Below are 25,569 nucleotides of genomic sequence, written 5' to 3'. Positions count from 1 at the left end.
TGATGGTGGACTTGTCTTGAGATGTCAGAGCGTTGGTAACAATTGATGACCGAGACTTGTTGCTGACAGGAGCAGGCAATCTTAAGCGGCTCTATGACGATTGACGTCCTGCCGTGAACACTACGCGGGCACCATGTATATATGGATGTTGCAGAGGATTGGGGACGATGATCCCTTTGGAAGTGTTGGTCGATGCCCGGGACCGGGCCGTCGTCGCGCGCCTGCTTCGTCAAATTTCCGAAGCCTCTCCCGATGACCACTTCGTTCTCTGCTTGTTACCTTGCACATGGACTTGTTCCTCATCCGACACGGCGAGACAGTCGACAATGTAGCGGGTCTTTACGCTGGCGTACGAGACTCGCAGCTCACGAACTATGGCGTCGACCAAACGAAGCGTCTGGGCGAGCACCTAGCGCAGCGACATCTTTTCACCAACATCTTCGCCTCTCCTCTTTCTCGAGCCTACAGAACCGCTCAAGCGATACGAGCCGCCCAACTGAGCGTCCCGTCTAGGTCGGAACCTGTTCATATTGTGCAGGTGCAGGAGCTGATCGAGCAAAATTTCGGGTTCTATGAGGGCAAGCATTTTCATGCTCGTACAGATCCGAAAAAGACTGGAAGGGAGGCACATCGTCTGCAGCATCAAAGCGATCCAGGTTTTGTTGATGTTGAGAGCAAAGACTCCATGAATCAGCGTGCTGATGTTTTCCTTGATGAGCATCTTATGCCGCTTTTTTCGCAACGACCTGGACAGAACCGCTTTTGCGTTGCAATTGTGTCTCATGGAATGTTATTGTCACACCTTTGGAGGCGTTTGTTGCTGAGATTGCCATCAAAGAGCATCACTGTCGACCCTGCGGTGACTGCTGCGCGAGGGCCGGTTGTGTTGCAACATCTCGGCGGATGGTCGAACACGGGATATCTTGAGCTCGCCATCAGGCGCATTGCAAGCCCTCTGCAGTCTTCAGTGGATGCTTCGACTGCACTGTCAAGCCAAAGCTCTGCCGTGACCTTGAGCACCGATGCTGACACATTCAACGACGCTGCCGAGGAAAAGCTTAAGGATCTACCAAAGCCACCATCCGACCGATCTGCTTCATCAGGCCCTAAGCACTCCACACCAGAAGCTGTGATAGAGAGTTCAAGTGAGCCGCTGTGTTTATCCACGGGCTGGACAACCGTTATTGTCAGCATTGACCGAAAAGATCATCTCGCAGGCCTCAAGAGGCAGCGCGGAGGAATGTACGTAAAGTATCCGACACACTCTCTTATTGCCCGAGCCGTATATGCTAATGGGACTTGCGGGTACCTTTTAGTGGTCGTTCCGCGCATGATGAGAAGCAAGGCCGGCTGGAATCATTCTTCTCCAAGAAGCAGCGGACAAGCTGAAATCTGCAGTTGTCGAAGGCCGGTCTACTGACAGCCGCAGTAGAGACAGACTTCTACTACGGTCCTCCTGTTCCCAAATGCCAAAGGCTCCGTCAGCCGGCATGTCAGTCACACCGAGATCTGCTGAACCAGACTTTGGGACGACAGATCGATCCTCTGGGGTATGCCTCGACGCGATCAATAAACAGGTATGTGAAAACTCTTGTCCGCTCGTCCCTGCAATGATGATACACAAATATACACAGACCTGTTCTGAAGTTCAATGTGGATTCAAATTTGTCCAACTGCTGTCTGAAATCCTTCCGCTTCGTACTTTTGCAAGAAGATGATTTCTTTCCGTGCACAAGCTAACATGTCACCACAGAGCGCGTGAGACTTCGCCGCTGCTCCGTATGTATCGCGGGCTGATTGCGGAAATACGGGCATGCTTATGACTCTGTTCCGTAATGATGCTGCTCGAGCGGAAGATATCGCCTACTCTACGGCCGGATGCAGACAAGCTCGAAAGCACGCAGCTATCGCGCAGCAGGCAAAGAATGGCCCTCTGCCGCCACGTTTGGCACCCAGTGTATTACTGTTATGTTCCGCTCGCTCTCTTCAAACGCTCTGCCTTATCTGCTCTCGCGTGTCTGCGTCGCCTGCGTTCCATCGCAAGGCAAGGCAAGCAAGGCACATACTGTACTGCATCGCACAAGTTTGGGGCGAGTTGTACGTGAAACCAACAGTTGTGTTGCTAGCCGCCTTGGTCAATGCTCTGTACGCAGTGATTCCGAAGGACTGACGTGAGGAGAGGCTGTCTGAAATGTATCAAGTGGCTTCCTTGCGGTCGCTTGCTGCAGGCGTTGGCAGGGATCAGGGATTAGCTTTGGCCCACTTGTTGGGCGCCCCAGCCATTCAGGATGCACGCGACGTGGACCTCACTTCTTTGACATTGCTCGACTTGCACGCCTGGAGCCTCATGGCCGCACAGTATCGGATGTTTTGCGAGTGTGGCACCGGCTGAGTAAAGGTGCGAAATTGGCAGTTGAGGGAGGGTGGCGTGTCGCGCCTGCAACGCGCCATTCAAGGCGAGGCGAGCAGCCGCGCACCAAGGACCAGCGATGTGGCAATCGACGGGTCAAATCAACGTGAAAGACGCAAAGCAGATGGTGAGTGAAGTGGAGGATGTTGATGTTGTGCAACGATGCGGGCTTGCCGTCACCGTCACCGTCACCGTCACTTCGCCAAACGGCGCCAAGTGGCTGGTGGAACGTGCGCCAGCCTCCCCTGCCTCTTCAACATCAAATCTGCTCTCGCACAGCAACGAAATCTTTTTCCACAACAAACATCTCTCGTTCGCGCACACTTGAGATCGCATCGTCAGCATATCCATTCTCAAGCACTCCACCACCATAGCAGCACCGACCATCACCGTCGCTTCAGCAATTCAACAACTATCGCCAACATGCGTTCTACTGTTGCTCTCGGCGCCGTCGCGCTCGCTGCCATCGCTGCCGCAGATGCCACCGGTGAGTAACGCACGCGAGCACACTTCATCGACTTGATCGCGTTGACTGACAACCGACAGTGACCATCACCTCTGTTTCCACCGTCACGGCTGCCGACTGCTCAGCCAGTGAGTGCAATCCTCCTGCCTCCTTGTCAAGCCCTTCAGGCACTGCAAATGCACTCACTGTGCTCCAATCCGCCTTGTCATCCTGCAATTCAGAGCCCAATGCCCTCTCAGTCCTACAATCTGCCCTCACCCTGTCAACTCAGGTCACCTTCGCATCATCCGTCTGGTCTGCATATGGCGGAATCCCTACCCCGAAATCCTCCTCATCCTCTTTTGCACCTGGTTCTGAGTCACAAATCACGCGCACAATCACCGCACCCACCTCCAGAATAACCCAATCTTCCCCTGCTAGCACGGAAAGCTTACCATCTCGATCCACAGGCCCACCTAGCTACGGCTCTGACACCACCGTCACTCTCCCATCGACCAGCACCGTCGAGTCCACCGCCACCGTGGCCCCATCCGAGAGCAGCAGCGTCGCCGGCCCAGAGGAGACCACTGAGACCACTGGTCCAGCTCCAGGGAGCAGCGAGGCTACTCCGCCAGCTTCTTCCAACGAGGTCGGCCCAGCCACTGGAGAGTCATCCACCCTCGCTACCGTCACCTCGGCCCCATCTGGCGCCAACACCGCTTCTGCCACCAGCACCAACGAGGTCGGTCCAGTCGGCACCAGCTCTGAACCAACCGTATCATCCACCGAGGCCCCAGTCGCAGAGTCGACCAACGCTGCTGACTCCAAGCACCCAAGCGTCATTGGTCTGGCCGCTGTCATGGCTGCTCTGGCTGTCATCTAGAGCTTCACAAGTTAGCGACGAGAGCACAAGGGTCTGGCTTGACACCACACGGTTTGCGCTCCAATCTACGACTTCACGGGTTTCGATGATTGACGTACACACTTACTTGCATGGATGCGCGATCGCGTTGGGTGCTTTGGCGTAAATCGGCGCACGAACGGAAATACCCCCATACATGCATATTGCGGATCATGACTTGCATTGAGCGATGAGCAACAGAAGCCCGGCGAGGCGGCACTGATTGTAACTAGAGCTTTCGAAAATGCGTGCATAATGTAATCGAGTAGCGAGGCTCTCGATCTTGAACTCTGACACTTGTTCTCCCCCCTCTCGCTACTGACTCGTGTATGTCTGACCTGATCTTGATTTGATTACACTACATGTACACATGCGTCTCACATTTCTGTCGTATCTACAGCTCAGATAACAATATATTCCCCATCAATCCGATCCATGGCCTTCCTCCACCTGAACGCCTGTCCATGCCTCCCAGTTCTGCCCGCTTCAGAATCTCGTCTCCGAGCCTTGATTTCCGCCGCTTCCATGCCCTGCACATTATTGCCAACCTCACGCCAAACTTTCTCCAAAACTTCCAGTCCACTGATGTTGTTCCAAAACCCACTTTCTTTCTGCACCTCAATACATCTCTCCCGGATGACGTTTCGATGTTGCTCGTCGACGCATTCCGTCCCGATGATGAACAATGGCCAGAGGAGGAATTTGTTGACGCAGGATGTAATCTCCAGGGCGGTCATGTGTTGGAGACCTGCGGAAACGTACTGTTGGAAGGTAGGGTGTGAGGATGGCAGGAGTGGCGATCCCAGCCGTTCGGTGTAGAGAAGAGCAGAGTAGCGGAAGGATTCGTTGATGTGTAGCATGTCTCGTCGGCCGAGCTCGAAGTCTTGCGCGCTTGTGCTTTCGCTTGGCGGAGGTACTGAATATGTGGCCATCGTCCAAGCCTGGAGGCGAGCGCGAATGTCGTTCCATTCCGACCAGAACTCCTGGCGGTGATCGGGATCAGAGGTGGTGCTGTGATGAAGCTCGTGCAACCTGTGGGACGATGCGTTGTCTTCTTCATCCGAAGATGTTATCGGTGAGCCCCAGCCATTGCCATCGATGCGCTCGCAGTCGATGATATGAAGCGTTTTTGCGGGCAGCTTTCGCTTCTTGAAGGACGGCGTGTGAGCTTTATGGGTAGATGGTGGCCGCGGCATACGATCTACGCTGCCTTGTGGTCGGACCGCTCGGCCTTGAGCGAGAAGATTCAGGCGGCCGAGCCTCGCAATCAGCTTGAACAACCTTCCGTCGCAGCCGGAGAACTGCTCTAAAGCTCCTAGACCTGAGCCATAATCGAGCATATCAAGAGACTCGCTCTTGATCTGCATTTCGCGGTCGTTGACAGCACTCGTCAATACATCAAACCATAGAAAGAACATCTCGACCCAGCCTGTAAAGTCGGACTGCGTTTGTCGATCTCTCAAAGAAAGCAATTTCTGCACCCCAGCCAGCTGGGTTTTGAATTTGCTGAATCCAGAATCGCAAACGTGGAATAGGCAGAGGATGAGAAGTGTCGCCAAGACAGAATCATCGTGGGCCGCTCGGGAGTCTGTAAGCTGCATGTTGAGTTGATCAATGGACATCTGTTTGTAGCAAAGCTCTTCAACCGTGGGCTCATTCAGATCCTTCGGCTTGTGTGACCCATCAAAGGCATCGGTGATTTCCTCAACGATGCCCATTTGGCGAGGTGGAGGTTGTCTGCGCATACGCATGTTGTTCGTCGCAAGAGCGGCAATTGCGTTCTGTAGGCCTTCGTTGTGCATTGCTAATTGAAGAACGTGCTTTCGGTAGGGATTCTCGGACCCATCAAATGCAACGAGATAGGTGCAGATATGGCGGTCGTAGTACTCCATGAGGCTCTGCAGGCGCGGCGTGATGTGGAAGAAAGGAGTGCTGAAGCGAGGATCGAGTAGCTGAAGCGTCTTCTGGTCTTCGTCTTCATCCTGCGGGAAATGGCCCTCGAGGTCATCGAAAGGATTGATGGTTGACATGTCGGCTAGCGGGCTGAATAGGACTTCATCGTGGTGGTAGGTTGTCGACTGGTAATGGACAGTAGTGGCACCGCCGCTCGAACCAAAAAGGCCGTGGCTCTGCACAGAGTCTATGCTCGAGCTCATACGGTGTCCGTATGAGCCAAGCGAGGCACCACGCACATTCGACGTGAGGCTGTCAACTGAGCTACTCAACGGCTGACCGGTGTATGGGGCCGTATAGGCCTGGGCATAGGGATCGCTGAACGCAGATTGCGGAGTCACGGGATATTCGGCCGGCGAATGGTACTCCTGCTCAGCAAAGAAGCCTCGTGAACTCCCAGAGCTTGGCATGCCACGAGCATCGTATTGGGGACGGAGAGTAGTATGTATATGTTGTAGCGAACGATGCCGCAGAGGATGCGGACGGATTTGGGGAAGCTCTGATACCCGAGGAGTCTGCCGGGCATGTTGTCCTTGGGTTTGGGTAGTCGAGATCGATGTGGGTGCAGATGTATCTTCATGCTTGGCCTTCGTTGCAGAGCTCTTTTGATGTCGCGGGTCGTCTACACTTTTGCCTGCGATGGGACACGACAGGCCTCTCAACTAAAGCGCAAACGGGGTCATGTCAGCGCTGGTCTGCTTCGTTCACTCACGGCTTCGGCTTCGGCTTCGGCCACGGCCACGGCTAGCACTCTCGTCATACAAGTCTTACCTTTCCCCTGCTGGCGACGCCCACGCCCCACGTCAAAGTAGTCTTGTATCCTGGACATTCCTTCCCCATTTCCACACACGGCGTGCAGTACGGACGGTTGCGATCACAAGGCACGGCCCTCTTGCGGCACGAGAAGCAGTCATCTTGGGGGCCACTCGCCGCCGTTCTGCGTCGTCTCTTCCGGGGCGGGGGAGCAGTCGGGGCGCTGGCATTGGCATTGGCATTGGCATTGGCGTGGGCGTTGACTGCAGGATCCACGGACGTCATCGTCGACGGACGGCGTTGCTGTTCAACAGCGCGGCGGGCTTCGAGCACCGCTGCTCTCCAGGCAGGAGCAGTGGTCTTTACCGTAGCTTGGTTCAGCGGAGATAGAACTAGTCCGAGATACATGCACGATGGGACCAGCCGCGGCCGCAGCGTACCATATCAGCCGAGCCGTGCATGTGTGGTGCGAGATGGTGTCGTCGGTCGGATCGCATGCCGCCGCTGGACGACCGAGGCCTCTCAGCAGTCTTCCAGCCGGTCCTACAATGCAACGCCATGGCCCGCCTTACTACATACTGCTGCCTTACTGCGTGCGTTGGAGGGGCCTCGTGCCCGACGATCGCCTACCCGTTATCCAGCTCGACATGTTCATGGCCCGCCGCCCGCCACAGCGCGCCGCATTTTACAGTAGTGGTGGCAAAGTCGAGTTCGCGTATTCTACAGGGAAGCACTGCGCCGCTATCCCCGTGTGCAATGCATCAAGCATCATCTCCCTTCGTGCAGTGACATGCCCCAGCAAGTTATATACATATCATCTCCACACAGCACGTGCGTCTGTGACCTCGCCGCTGTGCTGTGCCGCTGATGAATGCGTTCCATGAACAACACCACCACTGACCACTCCATACGCGCAAGCTCATGCTCATGCACCGCATATAAAATCGCCTACGCGACTCCATTATCTATCCACTTCTCCCCCCGTCTTCTTCCACTGCAACATCGCTAGGCTTCTCAAGCGATGTCTGTGTAGTCACCGGAGGCACTCGCGACGTCCTCGTCCTCATCCTACCTTCTCCACCTCATGTCCCGATTGTGCGGCGTCGAGTCGTCAGACGAGGCAAGCGCGGCTACGAATGCTCATCGGGTGGCCTTGACTTCCGCCTAAAGCACGGTCACGGTGCAAAGGTCAAAGCGATCGAGTGCTGGAAGCCTATTCTATAATAAACATGGGAGGCTCTTTCGGGCGTGAGACAAACCCGCATTGCATCACTTCCACCGGCTTGTCCAAGCACTCCCACTAGAAAATGCCGCACGAACAACCCCAAGGCTATGTCAGGTTTGCCTGTCTTCATCGAAGACTAGGTTGCGCTCAATGGTGAGTCAACGACGCAGCATGGCCTTGTAAGCCTTAGACTGACGAGAGGCCATTCGGATGACAGGGTTTGGCAGAATGGAGCTGCTTGTGCTCAATGCATTGTATGTCATCAGCATCGAAACCCACGCAACAAACAGTGAGCACTGCTGAGTGACTGCTGCGTAGGCACAGGGACGCGACCCTGGCAGAGCGTCAAGCAAATAAGGAAGATGACGCCATGGAAGAGACGGTGTGGCCAGGGCACCAATTGAAATGTCACTTCAAATGGGAAGAAGACACATGTTGGCTTGGTGCTGCTCTGAGACAAGCTGCCTCTTGGGAGTGCCCTTGTCCCAAGCTTGCTGTGGGGCGAGACTATTCGAGAATCCACTCCGGTTATTCGAGAATCCGGGCATCCGATTACGGAGGAGGCCTAAGGCAAATTTGTTAGTTATATTCTCCACCGCTAGACCTTACCGTTACCGCTGTTTTAATCGCTGTTTTAACCTAACCTCGCTATCGCTGTCGATAGCTATATTATTAAGCCCTTCTACGTAGTTATAAGCCGAGTATAATGCCGCCGCCTCTACTACTACCGCTACTACCGCTACTACCGCCGCCGCCGCCCGCTCCGAGGGCTCTACTAGTACCTATAGCGCTAGCAGGTATACTAGATTATACTAAGATTATATAGTAGGAACTATACGTTAATACGAGGGTCGTAGAACCTTATTTGCTAGGTAGGTAGTATACCTAGAACAGTTAGGATTAGCTATAGTGTCGAATTCTACGTCTATTATTTACTTAATTCTTCTTTCCTATATTATTATTCTACTAAGTAGCTAGTATAGGCATTAGAAGTTACTATACGATATTCTATAGTATAGATTACTAACAATGTAGTCTTACCGAGACCGGAGCGGCCCTAGGTCCGTAGATTCTCGAATAACCGGAGTAGATTCTCGAATAGCCTCGCCCGTTAGAGGCCTTATACCGATGCCTAGCCGCTTTATCTCTCTATACAAACGATAGGTAAGTAATGTCGGGGTATGTACGTTAGTTCCTAATCCGTTAATTATAAGAAGCGATTTCGGTTAGTTGCGAGGAATATAGTTAAGAAGGAGAGACTATAGCGATTATAACGGAATTAAATATTATCGGGCAAATTTTCGAATTAGTCGTACTACTAGTTCTTCTAAGTGTTTTAATACTAGATTATCTAATAGACTGTCGGTAGACATAGATAGAAGAAGATTCAAACGCTATTAGTATTCGAAGAAGGCATATCTCTAGAATCTAGCGCACTGCTGCTATCCTTATAGCTAACGGGCGAGGCTATTCGAGAATCTACTCCGGTTATTCGAGAATCTACGGACCTAGGGCCGCTCCGGTCTCGGTAAGACTATATTATTAGTAATCTATACTATAGAACATCGTATAGTGACTTCTAATGCCTATACTAGCTGCTTAGTAGAATAATAACGTAGGAAAGAAGAATTAAGTAAATAATAGACGTAGAATTCGACACTATAGCTAATCCTAACTATTCTAGGCATACTGCCTACCTAGCAAATAAGGTTCTACGACCCTCGTATTAACGTATAGTTCCTACTATACAATCTTAGTGTAATCTAGCATACCTGCTAGCGCTATAGGTACTAGTAGAGCCCTCGGAGCGGGCGGCGGCGGCGGCAGTAGCGGTAGTAGCGGTAGTAGTAGAGGCGGCGGTATTACACTCGGCTTATAACTACGTAGAAGGGCTTAACAATATAGCTATCGATAGCGACAGCGAGGTTAGGTTAAAACAGCGATTAAAACAGCGGTAACGGTAAGGTCTAGCGGTAGAGAACATAACTAACAAATTTGCCTTAGGCCTCCTCCGTAATTAGATACCCGGATTCTCGAGGCGAGGCTATTCGAGAATCCACTCCGGTTATTCGAGAATCTAAGGACCTAGGGCCGCTCCGGTCTTAGTAAGACTATATTGTTAGTAATCTATACTATAGAACATCGCATAGTAACTTCTAATGCCTATACTAGCTACTTAGTAGAATAATAACGTAGGAAAGAAGAATTAAGTAAATAATAGACGTAGAATTCGACACTATAGCTAATCCTAACTATTCTAGGTATACTACCTACCTAGCAAATAAGGTTCTACGACCCTCGTATTAACGTATAGAGTTGAATCCTAAGGCATGTACCTAGGTCCGTATATACACGCGGTACCCTATTTAGCGACTTCTCGCTTCTTCCGTAGACACTTAATTAACTATCGAATATACACTTTAAGTAGTTATAAGCCCTCGACTGCTACCGTAGACCTAATTAAGACTAAACACCCTTCTACGTAAAGCAGGGGGTGCGAATAAGACCTAACTAAGACCGACAATTAAACAGCTAAGATAGCCGTTTCCGACTCGACCGCGACTATCGCGACTAGCGGCATTCGCAAATTAACACCTACTAACTATCCCCTCTAGAGCGTCGACATTAAGGCCCTTCTGCGGCGCTCTAAGCTACTAAAATACACGACGACTAATCGAGCTACTACGCTTAAAGACGATAATAAGAACACCGATAAGCAGTACTGCAACTACTATAAGAAGAAGTATAGTCCAACCTGCTTTAAGAAGAACCCTAAACTAGCGCCTAACTAGTATAAGAATCTTAACTAACAAGCCGCTAATCTAGCTATTGCTATACCGAATAACCCTCGACCTAGTTTAGAGCTAGTAACTAGCAAGAACTAGGCCTTCTAAACCGACTAAACCTAACCGACTGAATCTAAACGACTAAACGGCTACTTTAAGCACCTACCTATAAGAAGCAGGGGGTGTCGTAGCTACTAACTTAACCGCAATTAATACTAACCTACTAGAAGCAGGGGGTGCGGCGGCTAACTAACTAAACTAAACAACTATTGTAAGGGCAAGATACCTAGGTTGCTGAATTGACTAAACAACTAATAAAGGGCATAATGCCTAGGTTGCTAACTAAATTAACTAAACAACTAATAAAGGGCATAATGCCTAGGTTGCTAACTAAACTAAATAGCTATTGTAAGGGTAAGAAGCCTAGGCTATTAACTAACTAAATGGCTATTATAAGGGCAAGAAGCCTAGGCTATTAACTAATACCTCTTTGTTTGATTTGAGCGACTTTGTATTTACTACGTGCCTTATATATATACGAGGGGGTAAGTTAAATCCTAAGGCATGTGCCTAGGTCCGTACATACACGCGGCACCCTATTTAGCGACTTCTCGCTTCTTCCGTAGACACTTAATTAACTATCGAACATACACTTTAAGTTATAGTTCCTACTATATAATCTTAGTATAATCTAGTATACCTACTAGCGCTATAGGTACTAGTAGAGCCCTCGGAGCGGGCGGCGGCGGCGGTAGTAGCGGTAGTAGCGGTAGTAGTAGAGGCGGCGGTATTATACTCGGCTTATAACTACGTAGAAGGGCTTAATAATATAGCTATCGATAGCGATAGCGAGGTTAGGTTAAAACAGCGATTAAAACAGCGGTAACGGTAAGGTCTAGCGGTAGAGAATATAACTAACAAATTTGCCTTAGGCCTCCTCCGTAATCGGATGCCCGGATTCTCGAATAACCGGAGTGGATTCTCGAATAGTCTCGCCCGCCTCCAACGGCTCCACTGCCGCTCATAGCAACGTAACGCTTTGCGGTGATTGACGGCACTGACCCTTGACCGTTTCTGAGGAGGCACACCGCGATGAGGGTCCCCCACCGCCATTCTACAGTACATATGTACATGGCATGGTTGGTTTTAGGTTTCACCCATGTCCAATACCCGCCTGGATGGACGAATCGAAGGGAGGGCTCTCCTCAAGAGTGACCGGCGGTTGTACGGACTTTGCATGACATGGTGTCTTCGAGCTGCACCACTTGGGCCACGGATTTGATTGGATATGGTATAGGTATGGGTCGTTCCCGTGCACTGAAGAAGCTACGCAAATGGACCTAATCTAGTCTTCGTTCGCGGACTCCCACGCGTTCAAACGGGTCCCTGAAAGCGTGCTACGCTACGCTTTGCGCCAGAGATTTTGTGGCTAACTAGCCGAAAGAAGTTCGCTCGAGTCTTAAAATCTCTCCTGTGCCGGTCTAATAATAAGGTAGCAAGTCAGCAACGTGCCTCGCTTGGATGGGAGACGCTCTCTGATTTGCTTACCGCAAGTCCAGTTCATGAGTCCAGAGAGTTGGGTGCTGGTTATGAAGGAACAGGTATGTTTCACCACTAGATGCAAAGAGATATGATGATGATTAGCAAGCGCTTTAAGAGAAGACAAGAAGGGGCCTCTCCAGGGCAGAAGCTGAGACCAGACCCTCCCAATCCCAGAGAGTGCCAGTCGATGGAGGCATGTTCAATCCACTTACACGGCATCCGCGGCTATGCTCTTCCCGGTTTGGCATTCTTCAGATTCTGGGGCATCGACAATTCTACCGTTGGCAATGGCATGCTAATCGGGTTAGCAAAACGATATCTGCAGCCTTTGCAACGGTAGAGACTTACGGCGACATGAACACCCTTTGGGCTCATTTCTTTGGCAAGAGCTTGCGCCAACTGCCTGACACTTCCTCGAGATGCGCCATAGCTACCGAACTCTGCGTTACATCTGAGCGCCCCCTACTTCGAGTAAGTATCGGTCCAAGGGCCAAGAACTTCCTTGCCGGTCACGACTTACCATAGTACCTGTGAAGATTAGAGTACCTTTCTTCTCCCCACCATCGGCCAGCAATCTCTCACCATGGTCCGCGAAAAATCGTTTAATCGACTCCTGCGCGAAGACCATAGCGCCACCGACATACGTCTCCAACGGCTCCATGAACTCCTCGAACGTTTCCGTCAAGAACGGTTTTTTGGAGCTGTTCTTGATTGAGAAGATTGCGACCTTGAGCTTGAGGTCCTTGAAAGAGCTGTGATTCTGAATCTCGGCAAAAGCCTTCCTCAAATTCTGGGGCTTGGTGTCCGTAGGGAATGCTTCAAGCACAGCATCCTTATTCTGTGATTTGAGAGACGTGATCAGGTCGTTCAATACCTCTGGTCTTCTGGCGAGAAGGGCGACCGCAAGATTGCCTTGACTAGGCGACGAAAGAACTCGAGCAATACCTTGGATGCATTGGTCAGCGTGCTGGTGCACTTCGTTAGGATGTTGCATCGACCTACCTGCTCCAGTAGCTGGACCGGCTCCGATCAGAATGGCTAGGCCTGTAGGTGCCATGGTGAACGATCAAGTACCTGGCAAGAGTCGTAAAATCACAAAACGGCGCATGTATGGACGACATCAAATGTCTCTGCACCGAGAAGTGTTCCCTGGCGGGGTAATATTAAGGTTTGAGAAGAGTGCTGTCTCTACACTCGGCGTGAATACAAATCGAATGCAGATCAGAATCAGATCAGCCTTAATAAAAAAATGGAGAGCGATTAAGCTCTGAGCCGCGCGATGTCTGCTTGCAAAGTCGACGACTTCGTTTGTGATGACTCCTTTCGCGTAGGACCGGGACTTTGTTGCAAACTGTTTGAAGATGCCGAGATTGACTCTTGGTTCAGGATGGACACTTATGGTTGACTGTATATGCATCTACTGAAGAGAAACGACGCGATAAGCTTGCGCGAGATTTGCCCTGGCCTTTCTGTTCTTTCGCGTCATGCTAGCCGTTTTCTCACTTCACAAATCATTGGTATCATGAAAGGCATTCAAATTATGCATCAAACCTATGCTTATTGCTCGACAGCACCATTAGCCGGCGGCGCGGTCGACGATCCATTCATCGCTTTGGGACTGCTTCGCTGACTTTCTTGTTTGGTGGCCGATCGCTTCTCATCATCACCGCTGTCGTCATAGTTCTCATCCACATCCATCTTTCGTGCAGCAGGTTCGTAGACCGGTTGTGGCTGTGGCTGTGGCGGCGGTGCCGCTCGTTGTTCTTCCTGAGGCGGAGCCGACATTCGTGGTGATGGCTGAGTTATGGCCTGCATTGATGGAAGTGATGGTGGATGGTGAGCAGCTTCTGAAGGGTTGTATGCAGAAGTAGGACGCGGTTCCTCCATACGTCTGAGCTCCGAGGGACTTCGATGCCCAGGTGGTGTCCCAGTCTTGGCTGGCGGCGAGGGTCTTTGAATCTTGATCTCATCCAGGCGAGAACGACTTTCGTCGGTTGTAGGCTTCTTAGAGGCGCTGTGGTTGGGATCATCCTCCCACTCGCGAAGACGTTTGGGAGCGGCACTACCAGGCCTTTCCTCGCGCTCCCTTGCAGCAGCATCCGCAGCTGTCTGGGCAGATATTGGAGGTGGCGCACCGCTCGCTATGCTGGGCGCCATTGGGTTTGGATGATGCTCATATGGTGTTCGTGGTCCTCCAAAGTGCCCAGGGCTCGGCGACGGAGCAGGATTGCCAACAAGTGGGCGAATTTCTGGTTGATTCTCTTGCTGGCGCGCATATGGTGGCAAAGTCGATGAGGAAGCAGCAGAAGGCGTAGAGACACCGTTAGACGGGGCTGGTGGGCCATTAGAAGGATGCGAAACAAAAGGCGGCCTCTGTGCATCTTGCTGATGAGGTTGCTGAGCTTGGTGAGGCTGAATGGGTTGCTGCTGTGGGCCTGGATGCGGCCCGCTTTGTGGGTAAGGCGCGGGCGCAGACTGTTGTCCTTTGGGCGATGGTGAAAGTCCTCGATGTGGAGGCGGAGGTGGTCGAGATGGTTGCTCCTGGTATTGACGCGAAGGGGGTGGGCTTGGTTGCCTCTGTAGGAGAGTTGGCTGCGGACCGCTTTGCTGTTGCTGAGCAGATGCCAATGGTGGCTGCTGACCCTGCGATGGGCCTTGCTGCTGCCCTTGCTGGGGAGGAAGGCGATCACGTTGGTCGAAAGGATTCATCGGCCGTGGCTGCATTTGCGGATTTTGAAGGTCAGCCAAGCGATTGCCGTTCCAGTTGTTGCCGGCAGCCAGTGGTGGCGGAGCAGGACCAGGAGGCGGTGGGTTCTGAGAGTGTGCTCCCCACTGAGGACCAGGAGGACCGGCACCAAGAGTGCCTGGCTGATATGCTTGAGGATGTACGTCTTGCGGCGCTGGTGCACCCTGGTTCGGAATGCCATTGGTTGGCTGGCCCTTGAGAAGGTTCAAACGTGCCTTGATATGAGCATTGGTTGGATCTAGGTCGGCGGCTCTGCTGTAGGCGTCAAGTGCATCACTCGTCTGATTGTTGCATGATTCGTACTATATGCGCGTGAGTAAAAGCTTGATCACAATGCGGAGATGGGTCAACTTACAAGTGTGCCAAGATCATACCACACCTCCGAGATGTTTGGATTCAGGCGAATAGCGCGAGAGTATGCATCGAGGGCATCTCTGTACTGATTGATCTGGTAGTAAAGGACACCAATCGAGCACCAGAATGTTGGATTGCGGCCATCGCGATAGACGGCTTGCTGGTAAGCTTCGTATGCTTTGGGGTACTTCTGTTGCGACATGTAACATCTGCCAAGCAAATACCAGCTCTGCGCGTCAGTTTGATCTAGTTGTACGTTAGATGTGTGTTGCCTCGAAACAATTTTCAAAGTCGGCTTACCAGAAGCGACCGATTTCTCCAAGTACTCAATCGCCTGCTCCTGACTGTTAAAACTGGTACTCTGTTGGTGGTGAAGCCATCCAAGCTGTTGTAAAACCTTGGCGTGATTCGGGTCACGCTCCAGCACACGGGTGTATGCAGCCTTTGCGTTATCGTACTGAGCAACTGTTAGCACGGAGACCGAGTGGAAATCGAGACCAACCAACATCTTTCTGTTGCTCATGGACATGGCCGATCTGGAACCAGATGTCCTCTTCACTCAGAGGACGAGGCGGGTCGGTCACAATATAACGGAAGCACTGTGGACGTTGTCAGTATTGTTTCTCGGTTCAGCCGGAGGATGCTCACCTCGAGACTCTGCGCGAACTTCTGTTGCTGCTTATATATGATACCAAGTCGAAAGTAGATTTCGTTGGCCTTTTCGAAGTTGGGCTCCATGCGCATTACTTGGGAGAAAGCCTCTTCGGCATGCTCCAATGAGCCGTAGCGATCGTAGAGTATACCAATTCCATACCACAGCTTTGGTTCTTTGGGGTCAGGAAGATGATAGAGGGCTTGTTGGTATGCCGAGTACGCCTGCTGCAAGTCGTCCATCATGAGATAGCAGTGTCCCAAACTGCTCCACACCTCTCCGTTCGTCGGTTCCACCTTGAGAATCTGTCTGAGATACTCGACAGCAGCTGTGAATTGATCCTTGGAGCGGAGGATGCAAGAGATGGCAAGCATCGCGGGGACAGACCTGGTAGGGGTAAGAATCAGCAAGAGTGCTCTAGGTACGCGCGCTCTGCGCCATGTGCTTGGCCTGGACGTCAATGGATATGAGCGGACTTACCACTGGTTAAAGGTCATCGCATGCTCGTAGGCAGCGGTGGCGCCGTCGAGCTCGCCCATGACCTCGGAGAGATTGCCGAGTTGAAGCCATACGGATTCATTGGTCTGGGCGAGGTATTGCGCGGCTGTCTTCGCTTGCGGCGGTTGTTGCATCGGAGCCCCGTTTGGCGGAGGGCGAACGGCTGCCGGCGCACCATAATGGTGCGGCGGCGCAAGAGGCCCCGCTGGCGACTGATGGGCCATGAGGTGGGTGAGAGGAGGGAAGTGTTTGATGTAATCTGGGAAGGGAGTCGTCAGTTCGGCAAGATCGAGCTTCCAGATCTTGTGACTTCCACCACCAACCTTTCCCACCAACCTCACCAGATCAAGCGATCGTCCAATCGCAAAACGATGACGCGGATGTCCAGCGGGCAACAGGGCGGCGTTTCGAAGGCAATCGCGCCCGGCAGAGAAGAGAGACGGGCAACGACGCTCCTCTGCTTGGGAGCGAGGAAGCACCTGATGAGGAAGACCAGCCAGCACAGGCGAGCACTTTCTGGCAGGCGGGGATAAGGGTTATGGAAAAGTGGGCCCTGGTCTTGTCCTAAATTGAGGACGCCTCGTCTGGGGCCGACGGCATGCAGTATCACACGGCTCACACACGCAGAGGAAGCCAGCAGCAGTCCCGACTCCCGACAACATGGCTTCCGATGCGCTCCTCATACAACGTCCGCCGATTGACGCTGGCGATGGCTCTTCTCTCCATGTATATGGCCATGCAAGGAGGATGCGTTGGCTGGCAAGCTACCAAACTATACCTTACCCGCTCCACACCATGCCGCGGTCGGGCTTGGTTCCCGCCGCTGAGTGGAACGCTTGTTGCGCTTGCTCATGGCAAGCCGCATACAGTGATCCTGCATGAGACACAAAGCCCCGATCATCTACAGCTTAGCTACTGCAGTGGCACATTCGCTAAAGCTCCGAAGGCTTGGGATGGGCGTGACGGTGCGAAAGCTGGCAGCGGGCGGGTGCATTACTCATAGCTAACCAAAGCCTGTACTGTACGCAAGCTGCTGTCAAAGGCATCAGTGTGCGGCAATGATGCAACACCTGCTGACTCCAGCCATCTGCAACCCCGTCACTTTCGTCTGTCCGTCGCAAATCGATGCATGGTACGCGCCCAACCAGGTCTTGCCTTGCAATCTGTCTTCAGCGCGCGAACAGCACAGAACAGCGTCGGTCCTCAGCGGTACACTCCTCTTGAATATATCTGGATTGGAGAGCGTGGCGGCCCCTGATGAAAGGCAACCAGTGGTACTGCGCTGGACGTGCTGCCGAAGTGGTCGCGTCACGAGCGCCCGTGCACGTTTCCGCAAGATCTGCCACTCAAACCAACGCCCTTCCAATGCCAAGCCAGGCTGAGGCTTGAGCGGCCAAGGCTCTTCGACGACGCCGTTCCAGCCCACGCCTGTTCTCCGGCCGAGGAATACTGGAGTGCGGAGAATGTTGAGTGGAGCACCCACCAGCTTCCGGCAGGTCCAGCTCACCTCGCGTGGCACCGCCATATACCGCTCGTCAATGTGGACGTTGTCAGCCATTCTCTCCTCACATATGTATTGCAGCACACCCTCAGCCCAGAACCCCGGCCAGGCTGTGGTGACCGGTTGGATGGCGACACTGCAAGCGCCATGGCGTTTCGTGCGAAACATCGCGTCCCTGAAGCTCATGCCCACTTCCAACGGCTGGTGGATGGCAATTTACAGCACACTGTCTGACTCGCCTCTCCCCACCAACTATTATTATTTTAGCTCCTCTCGTCACAATAATGCCGAAGGGAGAGTGCTGGAGAGTTTGACCGGGGATCTTTAAGCTTCTGCCACGCTGCACACAGCACAGCCGTTATCGATCTGACCAGCCCAGCCAGCCCAGCCCAGCACCCAGCCACAGATTCATTTCTCGGCTAATAAATACACATCCTGCTGTGCGCTCCCCAATTCGACGGCCAAGAGAGGTCCTTGGTACCAGAACATTGCGGCGGAGCGCCAGCTGTCCAATCGTGAGGTGAGAGCAAGCTTAGCTCGGTCGTATTAGGACAGTGCCCGAGGCTCTTCCAGGGCGGAAATGCGACTCGCAAGCAAGCAAGCAGATGCACGATTACATACCTCCGTCGACCTAGACATGTTCTTCGCTGTGCCTCCTGACATTTCTCACGTGCACCGATTTGCCGTGTGGGGGCGAACGCGAACGAACAACGACGGGAAGGGGTGGGGTGGTGGTGGCGGCTCGTTCGGATCTTGATCGCAGGACACCCGACCTGTCACTGCGTGACTTCAATTTCATTGTGGCACCCGCCCACAAGCATCCATCTTGCCATCATCATCAGTGAACGTGCACGCCGAGCCCCCTTGCAGCGGCAAGAGTCAACAGTTGTTCACTACATTATGTACAATTCAATTCGCCTACGGGAACGCGTTCCCCAGTCCAACTCCCATTATTATCTCTGAAGATCCAGTGCCGCCGAATAAAGCATAGCACAATCGCGCCACCCCTGGAGATGTCGCACCAGGCCGAAGCATCACACAATACACTTTTCAGGGATCAGCACGTGGGCCGGCAGCGTATACTGTATCCGCAAGCCACACTGGCCTGTGAACGTCAACAACATTTCAAATCGGTCGAGCGTTCGTGTTGCAAGTTGCAACCATCATCTTAGCGACTCGCTAATACCACAAAATGCAAGGGAGCTCTATCACACACCGGCCTTTTTATTTGTTCGTACTTTCATTTTCGCTTCTAATGTTGTTGCATCACCCGTCGCCTTGCTCCGCGTCATTCAGCAACAATGCAATGCTTGCTTTGCGCTTCACACGAAAATGCATCTCACCAAGCTTCTCCCGCCATGCCCATCTAAGCCTTTGTAGCCCTGCCAATCGCGATGAGACGTTTCACACCCACCTATTAAAAGCATGTTAGCCGTTCGCCCTCCTCTCATACCGATGAATTTGCTGCTGTAGGCCTGACTTACCATCCAATGCGTTCCTTCGCTTTCGAGCTTCGCCTGTTGAATCTCTGTAAACAGTGACTGTGCCTGATCCCATTCCTTGCGCTGCACGTGTTGTGAGATTTGCACCATTTGCTGCACAGTGTCAGCTTGCAACAGATCCTGGTTGTTAAGATGGTCAAAGAGAATGTCGATGCGCTTCGCCATGTCATCAACCTGTGGCTTGAAGCTCTGAGGCGCAACGGATCTAATTCTGGCAACTTCAGGCGCAAGCAGGTCAACAATCGGCTGAGCATTGCCAGGAATGTGTGATCTGTCTCCTCGCGGGTACTTGGCCTGGGCTGGAGCACTTTGTTGCTGTGCTGGCGCTGTGCTGGGTGGCGACTCAGTCTGCGGCGTTGGAAGTTGCTGCACGGGAGGAGCAGCTCCACCACCAATAGGCGTATTTGATGCGCGCGGAGGCCCTCGCGGAGGCGCGCTTGGGCCTGTACGAGGCGGAGGGCCTGTTTGTGCAGGAGCGCTTGCTTGAGGTGCTTGGCCATATGGCGACTGTGCTGCTTGCGGTGCATATGCTCCCTGCTGCTGTGTCTGGTATGGATTTGGAGCAACGTTTCTCTGCGGTGGCATTGCTCCGGGACCTGGAGTGGGATGGCTGCCGGGCGCAGGCGCATACCGACTCGAAGGAGCTGCTGTGGATGTTGAGGGCGGTGGCTGGTATGGCGAAGCACCGCGAGCTACAGGCGGAGGAGCAGGGCTTGGAAGAGTCGAGCCAACAGGTTGTGATTGTACGGGAGGTGCGTAAGCGCTGGCAAGAGAGGATGGAGGTCGCTGTATGCCTTGTGGAAGTGAAGTCCAAGGTGAGGCCACGCGGGGAGGAGCCTCGCCAGCTTTGGGCGGAGGTGGAAGTGGTGGCGTCGGCTTCTGAAGACCATACGCACTCTGTGGAGGTGACATAGGGTTCGGTTGAGCATTTGCAAACGGTGAGCTCACAGGCTGGCCAGGAGCCGGTGTGGCACGGCGTGTGTTTGCAGGGCGTTCCTTGACCATTCCAGTCGGCAGATCGTTCCAATCAGTAATGTTCTTCGCCTGCGATGGCGGCGGAATGGCGGGAGAAGAAGTGGCACCTCGAGGCGGGGGAGGGAGTGGTGCTTGCTGCTGCGGCGGCTGATAGCCTCCATAAGCTGGCTGACCATATGGCGTAGCCGCTTGTGGAGGCTGATACGCGTTGCCCATTGGCGTAGACGGCGCATACGGACTTTGAGCAGCTGGCGTTCCTATTGCGCCTGTTGGAGCGTATGGCGATTGTGTCGGTGCCGCGTTTCGAGCTTGGTTGACGAGGGGGTGTGGCGGCTGCAATGGTGCAGCTGGCTGTTGGAAGGAGGGTATTGGAGGCTGAGCTCGTGAAGTTGTGCGTTGGGTAACGGCAGCAGGTTGTTGTCGTACTGCGGCTTTTCTTGTCGCTTGCTTGACTCGCTGTTGTGCTGTTTCTGCGCCCGAAAATTTCGGCGGAATCAAATCGAGGTAGCGTTCAGCACTCGCAAGCTGGCCATGAGCGGACAAGATCTCGGCGTGTTCGGTGTACAGTGTGTACAATGGTGCGAGCTTCCAGTCTGCCGTGGCCTGGAGCTCAGAGTCATTGAAGTTTGCAACTTTGCGGAAGACTGACACCTTCTCGATGAAATCTTGCAGACACTTGGCGTGCACGGAGAAGACGTTGTCACTCTCAGACTTCTCAAGTGTCTCCTTTTCTTGCTCCTGTAGCTCTTCCACCCAATTATTGACGACCTTCTCCAGTTTCGCGCCCACAAGGTAGCAAAAAGAGGCGTCCTTTCGCAGACTCTTCGGACTGTCACCGGTCTGGTAGGCTTCCTCAAGGCGGTCACCCAGTACTTCACACAAATCGGGGAACTCTTTCTCATCAGCGTACGTGCACAGTGTTGCCATGACTTCCTTCCAATTGTCGATGTCAGCGTTGTGCACCACGTCCCAGAGGTTCTTGCCGACGATGCTTGCCAGCAAACGAAGATAATTGGGTCCCTTGGCTTGCTTTCTCAGGTATGCGGATTGAGCCTTGTCGATGCAGGATTGACCGCCACAGATAGCAATCATGAAGGCGTCCGACATACGGTCTGCTTCCAGACATACATCCAGTGCTGCTTCGAACTGACCGAGCATCAGCGCACGAGTGATGCGCTTATCGGCCTCCGACTCTGAGCCAGTGTAGATCTTGAAAGGGTTGTTGATCTTGGCGCCCTTTGATCCTGCCAAGTCTGCGAGGAAGCTGTCACCATCGCTATTGAAAAAATCATCATCCTTGGAGCCATTCTCTTTGGCATCACCATTCACGGTCAGCTTCTCGGTCGCATTTGCAAGCTCACTATCCGTTTCATCGAAGCCGAGATACTGCCGCAGCTGTTTTCTGGATTTGCCGGTATTGAGAGTGTTGATCACCTGCCAGTCCGCCTTTTCTTCTTCTGTCTCAGCAGCCTCAATCTTTGCGCTACAAATGCTGGCCAGATCGCCAGATCGAAGCTTCTCTTCAAACTTAGTTGTAGCCTCTCCGATTGAGCTGTCGACCTCGAATGTTTCAATCGACACCTTGTTCTTGCTCACTCTGATCAGTCTGCCACCAAACCCAAAGGAGACACTCGATGGCCGACCTGCCCACCTAGGAGCTTTCGGCAGGTTGAATGAGACTCCTTGAGGCTGCGTCTGCGCCTTTGCGAAGAAGTCCTCACCATCCAAGCCTTGTGTGGCAGCACCTTGCTCTTCAGCTTTGCCATTTGTGCTCTGTATCGACGTTACAAGGATTTTGCCGTCGAAGGAGGCACTCGCGATGAGATTGGGGTTATGTGGGTTCCACTTAGTTTGGAATACCCAATTGGATCCGGTAGCAAAGTCACCGTATCGTTCGCCGGTCCTCGGATTCCAGCAGATGGTGCGGTTGTCTTTGCCGCAAGACAGAAGCAGATCGGAGTCCTGCAAGCACCAGGCCAAACCAAGAACGCCCAGTTCGTGGCCCTTCAGCGTCCGCTCCGGCGCACTGCTGTTTCGCAAGCTCCAGAGGAAGATCAAGGGCTCTTGGTCATTAGGCGTAGCAGTTGCTAGCTTTGTGCTCTCGGTCGGGTCCCAAGCAACTGCACTGACTGCTTTGCGACCCTGGTTGTTCAACGTCATGATTTCTTTCTTCTGCTTGACGTCCCAAACGGTCACAAAGCCTCCACTACTGCCGGTCGCCAAGATATGTGCTGTCTTCTCTTGCTTATTCCAATCCAGGCACTCGATGTCATCGGCTCGTGCTGTACTAGCTCCCAATCGATACGGATTGGCCATGTTGCTCAGGTCGTAAATGTAAATCTCGCCCTTGGCGCCGACCGAGGCCAGCAGATTGTGTCTGTGTGGATTCCATTGCAGCGCCTTGACACTGCCGCTGTGTTTGGAAGTTCTTGAGATGAATGCGTCCGAGGATGCACTGCGCAGCTTTTGAGCGTCCCAGACATCGACTGAGCCATTTTCCAATGCTCCTGCAATCACACCCAGCGGATGCTCGTCATCTGGCTGGCTCCAGGCGATATCGTTGAAGGCGGAGTCGGTGGTGATGCTGCCAGCTGGCGACAGTTCTCGGTCGCCGCCCAGCTTCTCCAGGCTCAGTTCCCATAGCTCGAGCTTGACTTCGCTAGAGAAATCGTCGTCCACGGCGCCGGCTCGTGTTCCCGTGACAATGAGAGGTGCTCCAGCGCCTGGCGACCAGGCAAACACAGCGGTCCGCTCAATTTCCCGTAGGCGCACCATGGCGAGTTGTCGGCGATGTACTGATGCTGGCCTGCGCTTTACCTGGAGTCACACATGTGGAAAAGAAGAACAGGACAATCAGGAGTAAGAAATGGACACTGTGTTATCTTGAACAGTCCACCAAGTTGTTTAAGCCAGCTTGCTTTCTACCAAAATCCGCCCAAACGCTTGCTCAGTTAGGGAGGAAGGAATCCAGGGGTCCAGCGAACGTCAATACGCCTTGGCGTCACCCTCCGCCTCTTCAGACCGGGTCTTCACTTCACTTCACTTCAACTAATAAGCACGTGATAGCAAAAGGCACATCCTGGCACCAAAGCTGCCTCATTTTGAAGAAGCATAGGAATCAACATGACAGACACAGCGCGTCAAAAGAAGACTGTCTTCGTTGGCGGACTCGACAGTCAAGTCAGTGAGCAGACTCTTCACGACGCTTTCATACCTTTTGGCGAGATCGTGGATGTCTCACTACCGAAGCCAGAACTGTACGTTGCGAACACCCACGTATGACTGCAGGCTCAGTAAATTGATGTTCCTATTCAGAGCTTCCAACAAAGATCCTCATCGTGGCTTTGGCTACGTCGAATTTTCGCTGGCAGAAGACGCCCGAGAAGCCATCGACAACATGGATCAATCAGAACTCTACGGTCGTGTAATCAAAGTCAACCAAGCCAAACCTCAGAAAAATCCAGATGAAGGACTAGGTAGCCGGACCGCGGTTTGGCAACAGGTTCGTCGCACTACCACGCGAATTTGGTCATGGCCACCTGCTGACAATGTTTACAGGAAGGGTATGCTGCGAAGTACAACGTCGATGAGGAGGCCGATGCCAATGGTGATGAACAGAATGGCAACCCTCAAGATCCCATGCAAGGATTGGAGGGTCTTGCGGAAGCAGGACCGAGAATGCAGTGAATGGGTCTTTTGCGAGTGTTATGAAATGCCGCATTCTCGATTTAGCAAGGCGCTGGGGCGTTGGGCGGGATGGTTCACTGCTTTGCGCTTAGCTTGCTCACGATCAGTGATGAGCATATGCTCGGCTTCATATCCCCTCTCACTCAATGCTAGAGGGTTACCTTTGAAGTATCTGCATTCTTCGTCAACTGCATAAGGCCTTCCAATGGCACAACGTATTTGCCAGAATATTCTACCGTATATTATCTCAGCTAATTTCCCCTTTTCTTCAAGACATGTAGTCATACATGAGCGACTGGGTATCGTTCCACTTCAAGCACGTTCAGAAACATACTCTGCCAGACAATCTTTCTGTACACATATCCAAGCTTTTACTGAGCAGCTGGTGCTCCTCCTGCAGTTGCCGCACCACCGCGTCCGGCTGCCGGTGCCATTCGTCGGCCCCTATCCTTGTCGTCAGTATCACTGAAGCCGGAGGATGGACCAAGTACACTTACATGATAGTTCGGCTGAAGAAAGAGATACCAATCATGAATCTACAGCAATCGAAAGGTGCGAGGTCAGTATATGTATCAGCCAAAGTGCTTGCCTCGAACTCGTGTGACTTACGCCCAGGATGGAATCTGCGAAAAACCCCAGACAACATATCCAAACGGGATCGCGAGGTTGTACTTGGCCAATGGCCCGTCAAAAGGATGGAAAAAGCCTTCATATGGCTCAGTCTCGAGGTATTTCTCTTGCAGGTAGACTCTTGCAATTTCAGGTGCGGTGACTGTGGTGCGGTTGAGCTTGATCGAGCGCACGGTGGATGCTGGAGTTGACTGGTCCGGTAATGGTTGAGGAAGCTGGAAGTAGTACAACGAAGGTGGGCTCACGGCCCATGCGTGGCACAAAACGCCATCCGTTTCGCAGTTGATCACTCCAAGTTTGGGAGGCTTTGGAGCAGCTGCGAGAAGAGGCACAGACTCATTGAACGCGGTCTCAGCTTTCGTACACATTCCATAGCAGGTCTTGTTTCCTCCAGTCACGAAGACCATCCAGGTCTCAATGCCGGGCTCTGCATTTGGATGACCGGGCCTCACTATCTCATTATAATTGCTGATATTGAGCTTCTCAACGTTGAGCTTGGCAACTTTCGCAGAAGCCGCTGCTACTGGGTCGGGGATCTTGGGTATCGATGCGGACTCGGTCGCCTTCTCCACGACAGATGCGACCGATGAGGTCGCTTTGGCAAACCAGCCCTTAACTTCGTCAAGGAAAGGGATCTGTTGCGCGGTTGCCAGCGGCAGAGCGAGGAGCAAAGGCGATGTGCGCATAGCGACGGCGAGGTGTTGTGGATCGAGAGCCGGCACGGCCGTGTAGGGCAGCAAGTCGCGTAGGTGACAGCTGGAGGGCTGATTAAGGAGCTATAAGACCGCGTTGTGTTAGAGTTCTGCGCGATTGCGACAATGATTGGGGCCCAGGCTTACAGTGAAGTAGCGGTATTATGGAATGCTATGAACACAAGGCAAATTGAAGTGTGGTGGTACAGGAGAGGGAAAGCAGTGGAGAAAGAAGGGCAGAGAGTTCCAAGTTACAAGGGCCATGTGGTTGCTAGGGCACCGAATGGGGTTTAATGCGCAAAGCACGTGTCAAGATG

The 25,569-nt window shown here is 52.8% G+C and overlaps 7 protein-coding genes across 7 annotated transcripts; 2 read left to right on the top strand and 5 right to left on the bottom strand.

The window, feature by feature from the left end:
* Positions 1-286: 286 nt before the first annotated feature.
* Positions 287-1,389, top strand: MYCFIDRAFT_25350 (uncharacterized protein; the record flags this gene model as incomplete). The annotated part of the gene is made up of 2 exons (XM_007921501.1): positions 287-1,242; positions 1,317-1,389. 2 exons carry the CDS (start codon positions 287-289, stop codon positions 1,387-1,389), a joined length of 1,029 nt encoding a protein of 342 aa, XP_007919692.1.
* A 2,768-nt stretch (positions 1,390-4,157) lies between these two features.
* On the bottom strand, positions 4,158-6,675 carry MYCFIDRAFT_10858 (uncharacterized protein; the record flags this gene model as incomplete). Its single annotated transcript, XM_007921454.2, has 2 exons — positions 4,158-6,371; positions 6,481-6,675. Coding segments are annotated over 2 exons (2,409 nt in total), but the record flags the coding sequence as incomplete, so codon positions are not given.
* A 5,093-nt stretch (positions 6,676-11,768) lies between these two features.
* On the bottom strand, positions 11,769-13,107 carry MYCFIDRAFT_70448 (uncharacterized protein). Its single transcript, XM_007922112.1, has 6 exons — positions 13,018-13,107; positions 12,536-12,960; positions 12,364-12,477; positions 12,228-12,310; positions 12,022-12,087; positions 11,769-11,954 (listed from the first exon to the last, which is right to left on the bottom strand). The coding sequence occupies exons 1-6, from the start codon at positions 13,070-13,072 to the stop codon at positions 11,933-11,935; spliced, it is 765 nt and encodes a 254-aa protein (XP_007920303.1). The 5' UTR covers positions 13,073-13,107; the 3' UTR covers positions 11,769-11,932.
* Positions 13,108-13,398: 291 nt separating this feature from the next.
* MYCFIDRAFT_149523 (uncharacterized protein) lies at positions 13,399-16,679 on the bottom strand. The gene is made up of 7 exons (XM_007923581.1): positions 16,589-16,679; positions 16,248-16,524; positions 15,764-16,154; positions 15,622-15,714; positions 15,416-15,572; positions 15,117-15,361; positions 13,399-15,063 (listed from the first exon to the last, which is right to left on the bottom strand). Exons 2-7 carry the CDS (start codon positions 16,487-16,489, stop codon positions 13,573-13,575), a joined length of 2,619 nt encoding a protein of 872 aa, XP_007921772.1. The 5' UTR covers positions 16,490-16,524; positions 16,589-16,679; the 3' UTR covers positions 13,399-13,572.
* Positions 16,680-19,132: 2,453 nt separating this feature from the next.
* MYCFIDRAFT_29258 (uncharacterized protein) lies at positions 19,133-23,018 on the bottom strand (the record flags this gene model as incomplete). Its single annotated transcript, XM_007921722.1, has 3 exons — positions 19,133-19,180; positions 19,251-19,759; positions 19,865-23,018. 3 exons carry the CDS (start codon positions 23,016-23,018, stop codon positions 19,133-19,135), a joined length of 3,711 nt encoding a protein of 1,236 aa, XP_007919913.1.
* Positions 23,019-23,366: 348 nt separating this feature from the next.
* Positions 23,367-23,930, top strand: MYCFIDRAFT_25441 (uncharacterized protein; the record flags this gene model as incomplete). Its single annotated transcript, XM_007921509.1, has 3 exons — positions 23,367-23,500; positions 23,559-23,745; positions 23,802-23,930. 3 exons carry the CDS (start codon positions 23,367-23,369, stop codon positions 23,928-23,930), a joined length of 450 nt encoding a protein of 149 aa, XP_007919700.1.
* A 493-nt stretch (positions 23,931-24,423) lies between these two features.
* Positions 24,424-25,246, bottom strand: MYCFIDRAFT_127681 (uncharacterized protein; the record flags this gene model as incomplete). The annotated part of the gene is made up of 2 exons (XM_007923580.1): positions 24,424-24,466; positions 24,540-25,246. 2 exons carry the CDS (start codon positions 25,244-25,246, stop codon positions 24,424-24,426), a joined length of 750 nt encoding a protein of 249 aa, XP_007921771.1.
* Between the last annotated feature and the right edge of the window lie 323 nt (positions 25,247-25,569).

Source organism: Pseudocercospora fijiensis (assembly GCF_000340215.1).
Source record: "Pseudocercospora fijiensis CIRAD86 unplaced genomic scaffold MYCFIscaffold_1, whole genome shotgun sequence".
Taxonomy (NCBI): domain Eukaryota; kingdom Fungi; phylum Ascomycota; class Dothideomycetes; order Mycosphaerellales; family Mycosphaerellaceae; genus Pseudocercospora; species Pseudocercospora fijiensis.
Note: the sequence above shows the minus strand (reverse complement) of the source record. Positions and strands in the feature narration are given on the sequence as shown.